We start from the raw sequence: 7,835 nt of genomic DNA on the forward strand, positions 1-7,835 counted from the left end.
TAGACTGGGTTTCTGTACAGCGCTTTGTGACATCAGCTGATGTAAAAAGGGCATTATAAATACATTTGATGTGGTTTCTGGTTTGGTACTATCTACCGTGTGGTTTCTGGTTTGGTACCATCTACAGGGTGTTTTTTCGTCCTCTGGTGGCTGTTTCTGTAAGAATAAGACGTGGTCTCTATTGGAGGTTCGATTGAATACTATTTACTGGCTAAAACTTAGTCAACAGTATAGCTGTATTTGTTTATAATTCATTATATCATAAATAATCTGCAATTCAAACTGAGTGATGTGACTCGAGAACATTTCGAGACTTCTTAGGTCACATGAGTGGAAACAGAGGCTAATGTTATCAGATGTTGTTCGAGCCAGAAGCTGCTAGGCTAGCTAACTGCTATTGAAGACCATCATAGGGGGACAGCTACAACAACAAAGAAGAAGCTATAAACTATCACAGTCGTTGTATGTGTTCTTCAATACTTGGCAACGGTAAATTAATAATTAAGTCCCATTATCAGTGTCTTATGGTTTAGCTAGCGGGCTTCATCGTTTTCAGCAGGACTGATAGCTAGTCATTAGGAGAAGAAAATGTGGCATCTACGTTTGGTAGTAACAACGCTAGCTAAATCAGCTAGGTAGCTAAATATCGACTGTCATCCAACTTCACACTGTTGTGCGGGCGCATGTTTGCCTTATTTCTTATAGCTAGCTATCCACGCTAAGTTTCAAACATTATTCCTCGGGTAATAGGCATTTGTTCCTATCATATTCTAGATAACATTGCTTGATAAATGTAACTTGTTAGCTTGCTATGACGTGACAGTTTATGTATCGGCAGCTATGTTTTGTAAAAGGCTGGTTAACAGACAGCTGTTGTAGTCACTGTACTGTGTATATAGTATGTTTGCAGGTTCAGTCAACACATTTGTTTGCTATTTCGTTCCAGCTTGTTGAATGTTGACCACGGTTAAGATAATGACCGACACGAATCATAGACACATGTGACCAAGCACCTAATGTCTATAGCACATGATCCTGGCCAACTGGAGGCTTCAATAATTCACGGGTAAGTACCCTTCTTCCTGTTTGTGTGGGAGGTTGATTTGCTGTGAATGCCACTGTAAGATAAAGTGCTCACATTCAAGTGTTTTTCTTAGGTTTCAGAATATCTACACTGAGTAGTAAAGGTAAATCTGGCTCCTAAAATACCTTCTTCTTTTTTAAATAGGTGAAACAAAACAGATTTGAAAAACCTGAAGGTTATTGTGCAACAGTTGTCAGTTACACATTACATCCTGTCCCCTAGGTCCTATTTTCCAGTGGAAGAGACCACATTTTGTTAAGAGCCATGGCCAACAAGTCATCCCTGCTGAAAGTCATCCTGCTGGGAGACGGAGGAGTGGGGAAGAGCTCCCTCATGAACCGCTACGTCACCAACAAGTTTGACACACACCTCTTCCACACCATCGGAGTGGAGTTCCTCAACAAGGACCTGGAGGTGGACGGTCGTCTGGTCACCATGCAGATCTGGGACACGGCCGGACAGGAGCGTTTCCGCAGCCTCCGGACTCCCTTCTACCGCGGGTCCGACTGCTGCCTGCTCACCTTCAGCGTGGATGACAACCAGAGCTTCCACAACCTGACCAACTGGAAGAAGGAGTTCATCTACTACGCCGATGTCAAGGAGCCTGAGAAGTTCCCCTTCGTGGTGCTGGGGAACAAGGTGGATGTGTCGGAACGGCAAGTTTCTGCTGAAGATGCCCAACAGTGGTGTCGGGAAAATGGCAATCACCCTTACTATGAGACCAGTGCCAAGGATTCCACCAACGTAACCATAGCCTTTGAGGAGTCAGTGCGGAGAGTGCTGGCCATGGAGGAGAGGGCAGACCACCTCATCCCCACGGACACAGTCAACCTCCACAGAAAGCCCCGCTCCAGCACTTCCTGCTGTTGACAGCGTGTAGGGCTTACCCAGTGCTTGACTTGGACTGAATGAGGTGCCCGTATTCATTTTGGGTGCCGGTACTGTTTATCTTTAGGTGCAGGAGCTCCACAATACTTTTGAACTAATATTCTATAAGAGGAACAGGAGCCCAAGCAGTAGAACATTTTGAGGTGCCAGTACTCTTGCCCAAGTCAAGCACTGGGGCTACAACCTATAAAGAACTGGAGCTAGGAGGACACACAGGCGTATTTATCAACATTCATGCTCACAAGTACAGTAAGCAAAGCACAGGCTAGTGTCCGTGGATGATAATCCAATGGGTTTGTTGGTCTTGGGACTCATTAAATGTAAAGCGGATACTTGAAGAAGAGTATTTTTTTTGTCAGATTCCACCAAGAAATGCATTATAATTTAAATCTGTGCAATCTTTGAATTTTATATATATTGTCTTAAAATATCACATTATATTATGCCATCAATGTGGTTGCCAGAAATACATTCACAAAGCATTGCTTCCTGTTCATATTACACAGCCAGAAAGAAGTTCCTTTTTTTGGTAGAAAGGTTTATTTACACTGTGACTGAAACCAAGGTTGAGATGAGCGGCCTTACCAGTGTATCATCGTTTCCATTCCAAACATATTGCAGACCGTATGTAAATATAATCCCACCCAAATGTGATACAGTAGAAGCAAGTCACTTTTAATCATCAATTGAGTTAAATGGGATTAGGTAAAAAAAAAAATGTTTAAAAAAATCCAAACATAATATATTAATTTATTACAACAAATGTTGATACAAAGCAGAGTAATTTATGCAGTCTTAATTTGAAAAAATTAAAGCACTAATCTAGCATCACTACTTTATTGTACAGAGAGTGGGAAATCTAAGCAGAAATGAAGGTTTATGACACTATAATATTATTGGTGCTGGTAGCTGAATTTGCTGGCCTTGCGATATCTGCACAACGTTACGTAATGAATGAGTTATCATTATGCAATGGACACAATGTTCAACACTTGCACAGGACGAGCTGAAATTCTAAATATGAAAAGAATAAAGCAGAGTGCTTATGCTGCATGACATTCTGCTCTCTACCAATAAGGTAGATAAGGTTGTTCTTACCATTCCAGAATCTCAGTGTTCTGATAACTTGGCTAATTGTAAATAACAGATGGGTGATACATTATGAACTTGGTCATGGTGGTGGATATGCTAAACCATGTTTAATGTATGTAACTGTCCATGTTTTTGTTTCTGCGGGCATCTTAATTCATCTAATATGCATTTTCTTTACATTTATGGAGATCAATTTCATTTTCTTACACACTAGTATAGTTTTAATAGTAACATTTGATTTCAACAATCATTGCTTATTGATTTTACAGTAATGTACATCCTCACAAAATAGAGTGTTGAGAACAGTTTTCTTTGCTCAGTTTTTCTATAATTTTGCTACAGCAGTGTTGTCCAGAATGACCGGAACGCAAGTTGAATGAAAAATGCTATTTGAATAAAAACAGTCCTTGAATGAATGATCTTTCCTAAAGATGTTTGTTTTTACTCTCCACTGTTACAGGGGGGGAAACACTTTGTTAAAATGTGAAAAAGATATCAGTAAAGAGTTAGCCTTCAGAGTAAGTCATTTGGGAAATGTTTTCTGGTGTGGTGAATATTACTGCATATATGCAGGATCAATTACACGCAGAATGTGAGTGTTTGTTTGCATCGGCTGGTCTTTGTACATGCTTAAATGATTAGTGAAATGTTCTGCCATTACTTTGTATGGCAAAGGCACACACACACGCTAGTGAATTATTTGGAAAGTGTTTTGATGAGAAAATCTGGACAGTAAAGACATAGAACATTTCACAAACATCAGATATTAAATATGCATGTTTTAACCAAGCTCATTCATCATCAGCTAGGTCGAGCTCATACAGACCATGTCACTATTATCAAACTAGACCTCAGAGACCATGTCACTATTATCAAACTAGACCTCAGAGACCATGTCACTATTATCAAACTAGGCAACAAAATGCTGGTGACACTCACACATGCCATTAATTAATTATAAAACACTTCCCAATGCTATTTTTTTATACTGTGGTTGGTAAGAATCAAGAAAGTAATACAGTGAATTTATCAAAACACAACCAACAGGTGATCGTAGACCAATGATGTGTATGATAAACACAATGAAGAAAGTAAAAAAAGGTGCAGAACTCAGGTTGGTTCATTAGCTCAAGAGGTGCTTCTTTCCAAGGAACTGCACTTTTCTGTCAAATGCCGTCGACCGGATTGGAGCATTGGTTTCATAAAAAGGATTCATTGCAAACTGGAAAAGAGCACAGATTACTGAACAATGATCAATCATCAGAATGTTAATTTAAGTTAGGTGTATATGACCTGCACAAAAAGGGCAACTCACCTTAATGTATAAATCATACACATCATTGAAGAAGTTTTTGATTCCGTCTTCTTGTCGTACATCATGAAGCATGATGAATCTCATATGTGATGGAGATGGTTAAGGGGAAAAAAATGGAACACAGACACTACCCATATTTCTCTGGGCCCTTTGGCCAAGGAAACAATTACTATTTGTTGAATTGTAGACATATTTCAGGAATACATTCTTCCATACTTTTTTGTTGCAACGTTTCCAGGGCTGTATAGGTCTCAATGGCCCCGTGGTAAGTTTCGTCTCTGAGATTGGAAGGTTGGCTAAGGTTGGATCCCTGGCCGATTCATGCCAAAGACTCTAAACATGGGACCCGATGCCTCTGCTTGGCACTCAGCATTAAGGAGATGGATTAGGGGTATGTCCCTGCAATAGACTAGTGTCCTGTCCAGGGGTTGAGCTTGTAAATCAAGCTGCCTCGCTACAGAAACGGGAGATATGCTCCTGTTAAATCAATCAAATGTATTTATAAAGCCCTTTTTAAATCAGCTGATGTAACAAAGTGCTATACAGAAACCCAGCCTAAAACCCCAAACAGTAAGTAATGCAGATGTAGAAGCATGGTGGCTAGAAAAACTCCCTAGAAAGGCAGGAACCTATGAAGAAACCTAGAGAGAAACCAGGCTCTGAGGGGTGGTCAGTCTTCTTCTGGCTGTGCCGGGTGGAGATTATAAGAGTACATGGCCATTAAGGCCAGATCGTGTCCTATGGGCTCTTCTGCCTCAGACAGTGCTACTTACTTACGTGTAGGTCTTGGGTAGAAGTCAAAAAAGGATATGTCCTGCGGTGACAAACGCAGAGACAAACCACTCATTGAACTTGTCCACAGTCTTCAGGTACATGTTGTTAGACAACCACATGTTTTCATCCACCAAGTCGAGAGCTGCATGTGCAATGAACTGGTTCAGATGCCGGTGGTCATCCTGTTGACATATAGACAGAATGGATAAAACAATGACATATCAAGTGTGTTTATTCCCCTATGAAAAAGGCATAAGAATACACAAAATATTTCTATTTGCTCTCAAACATTACTTCAAATGATCAACACACAGTGACCCCCCCAAAAAAAACTTCTGGATCTGCTTTAAGCTATGTAATTGAGTGAGCATAACAGTAACCTTTTCTTTTGACTAGATGTAGATAGAGATCTCAATACATAGGTAGTGATGAAGCTAGCTACCAATTTAGACAGTTTTCAGGAGCATAGACCTATCTAAACTCAGAAAAAAAAGAAACGTCCCTTTTTCATGACACTGTCTTTAAAAGATAATTAATAAAAATCCAAATTACTTCACTGTTTCCCATGCTTGTTCAATGAACCATAAACAATTAATGAAGATGGAACAGTTGTTAAGACACTAACAGCTAACAGTAGGCAATTAAGGTCAGTTATGAAAACTTAGGACACTAAAGAGACCTTTCTACTGACTCTGAAAAGCACAAAAAGATACCCAGGGTCCCTGCTCATCTGCTTGAACGTGCCTTAGGCATGCTGCAAGGATACATGAAGACTGCAGATGTGGCCAGGGAAATACATTGCTATGTCCATACTGTGAAAAGCCTAAGACAGCGCTACAGGGAGACAGGACAGACATCTGATCATCGTCGCAGTTGCAGACCATGTGTAACAACACCTGCACAGGATCGGTACATCCGAACATCACACCTGTGGGACACGTACAGGTTGGCAACAACAACTGCCAGAGTTACACCAGGAATGCATAATCCCTCCATCAGTGTTCTGACTGTCTGAAATAGGCTGAGAGAGGCTGGACTGGTGGCTTGTAGGGCTGTTGTAAAGGCAGGTCTTCACCAGACATCACCGGCAACGTCACCTATGGGCACAAACCCACCGTCGCTGGACCAGGCAGGATTGGCAAAAAGTGCTCTTCACTGACGAGTCGCGGTTTTGTCTCACCAGTGGTGATGATCGGATTCACGTTTATCGTCGAAGGAATGAGCGTTACACTGAGGCCTGTACTCTGGAGCGGTATTGATTTGGAGGTGGAGGGTCCGTCATGGTCTCGGGCAGTGTGTCACAGCATCATCGGACTGAGCTTGTTGTCATTGCAGGCAATCTTAACTCTGTGCGTTACAGGGAAGACATCGTCGTCCCTTATGTGGTACCTTTCCTGCAGGCTCGTCCTGACATGACCCTCCAACATGACAATGCCACCAGCCATACTGCTCGTTCTGTGTGTGACTGCTCGTTCTGTGTGCAAGACAGAAATGTCAGTGTTCTGCCATGGCCAGCGAAGAGCCCGGATCTCAATCCCATTGAGCACGTCTGGGACCTGTTGGATCAGAGGGTGAGGGTGCCTTGGTGGAAGAATGGGGTAACAGTTGACAGTGAGAGGCAGTTGACAGTGAGAAGACGTTTCTTTTTTTGCTGAGTCTATATTATGTTGAGAATACCGTGAAGATATATACCTTTGACTCAGCTTTACCAGCAGGCAAGAACTCCATTTCAAAGACTGGGTTGTCATGATGACCAACCATGACGTAATAGAAACTGCCAGACATGTTTCTTTCCAGCAATCAACGCAGTTCTATGTGAACAGGAATATACATTGGCTATTTCTGTAACTTGTGATGTAAATTGGTTAGCTAGCTAACGTTATATAGCTAACTACGTTACGTAACTAACGTTAGGTAGCTACATAGCCAGCACGCTTGAAAATGCATTATTATCATCAAGATAAACATATTGAAGCAAACTGAAAAAGTCTTAATTTACAGATAGGTGTTTAGATCCAAAATGTACATGTGAAGCAATAGTTTTAATTTTATAAAACAAACATTTGTTTACCTGCAAAAAAAATAATGAAACTCTCCTTATTTCCTGGGAATATCGTCACTTTTTGATGACGACATGAAAAGGTGCAATCGACCACCGAAATACATTTGCAACAAGTGAAACATTTTCAACATTTGAAACTAGTTTTTAAATTTGTGTATTTATATTTAATAATATATATTAGTTGATTAATTTATCTGTATTTAGCTCTCATTTCATAGACAGAATATGAAGGTCATAAATGTGCGACTGGAACTAAACAATAACATTGCCAGTTCGTTAAATTCAAACTGTTGGCACTTGGAGAGGACTTCTTCTTCTTCTTTTTTGACATAATGGAGTATTGCAAACAAATGTTTAAAATTCATGCTGCCACCTACTGTGCTGGAGTGTTTGGTCAATCATGGTTTACAACATTAGTTCCAGAATTCTAAATCCTTATACCTAACTCAGTACTTATGAGAAAAAAAAGAGCCCTATAAATTTCTAAAAAACCCTCCCCTACCGGTCCAAAATCATCTCTGGTAAGACTCTCAGGTCAAACGGTGGAAGACTCTACCACACCTGTCGTGATATGCAGGTCCACTACACAATGGACTGGCTCAACTTCAGAGCGCTCACTT

General features: G+C 40.8%; 2 protein-coding genes across 4 annotated transcripts; one reads left to right on the forward strand and one right to left on the reverse strand.

Annotated features, from left to right (window-relative positions):
• LOC135518958 (ras-related protein Rab-9A) lies at nt 1-3,480 on the forward strand. Of its 3 annotated transcripts, XM_064943939.1 has the most exons (4): nt 1-489; nt 947-1,066; nt 1,158-1,187; nt 1,307-3,480. In XM_064943939.1, the coding sequence occupies exon 4, from the start codon at nt 1,349-1,351 to the stop codon at nt 1,952-1,954; it is 606 nt and encodes a 201-aa protein (XP_064800011.1). In that variant the 5' UTR covers nt 1-489; nt 947-1,066; nt 1,158-1,187; nt 1,307-1,348; the 3' UTR covers nt 1,955-3,480. The 3 variants fall into 3 exon arrangements, with proteins under 3 accessions (XP_064800011.1, XP_064800012.1, XP_064800013.1); XM_064943940.1 differs by lacking the exon at nt 1,158-1,187 and having other exon boundaries at nt 1,229-3,480; XM_064943941.1 differs by lacking the exon at nt 1,158-1,187.
• Nucleotides 2,703-7,317, reverse strand: trappc2 (trafficking protein particle complex subunit 2). Its single transcript, XM_064943942.1, has 5 exons — nt 7,225-7,317; nt 6,846-6,964; nt 5,187-5,335; nt 4,380-4,461; nt 2,703-4,286 (listed from the first exon to the last, which is right to left on the reverse strand). The coding sequence occupies exons 2-5, from the start codon at nt 6,936-6,938 to the stop codon at nt 4,188-4,190; spliced, it is 423 nt and encodes a 140-aa protein (XP_064800014.1). The 5' UTR covers nt 6,939-6,964; nt 7,225-7,317; the 3' UTR covers nt 2,703-4,187.
• Nucleotides 7,318-7,835: the final 518 nt, after the last annotated feature.

The sequence above is a fragment of the Oncorhynchus masou genome, chromosome 29 (genome assembly GCF_036934945.1).
Source record: "Oncorhynchus masou masou isolate Uvic2021 chromosome 29, UVic_Omas_1.1, whole genome shotgun sequence".
Lineage (NCBI taxonomy): Eukaryota > Metazoa > Chordata > Actinopteri > Salmoniformes > Salmonidae > Oncorhynchus > Oncorhynchus masou.

Excerpts from the sequence above, each read along its gene's own strand:
- LOC135518958 (XM_064943939.1), top strand. The coding sequence starts at position 1,349 with ATGGCCAACAAGTCATCCCTGCTGAAAGTCATCCTGCTGGGAGACGGA.
- trappc2 (XM_064943942.1), bottom strand. The coding sequence starts at position 6,938 with ATGTCTGGCAGTTTCTATTACGTCATGGTTGGTCATCATGACAACCCA. Across the intron at positions 5,336-6,845 it reads CTGGTAAAGCTGAGTCAAAG|GATGACCACCGGCATCTGAA; the intron begins GTATATATCTTC and ends ATATGTCAACAG. Across the intron at positions 4,287-4,379 it reads TGTATGATTTATACATTAAG|TTTGCAATGAATCCTTTTTA; the intron begins GTGAGTTGCCCT and ends GCTCTTTTCCAG.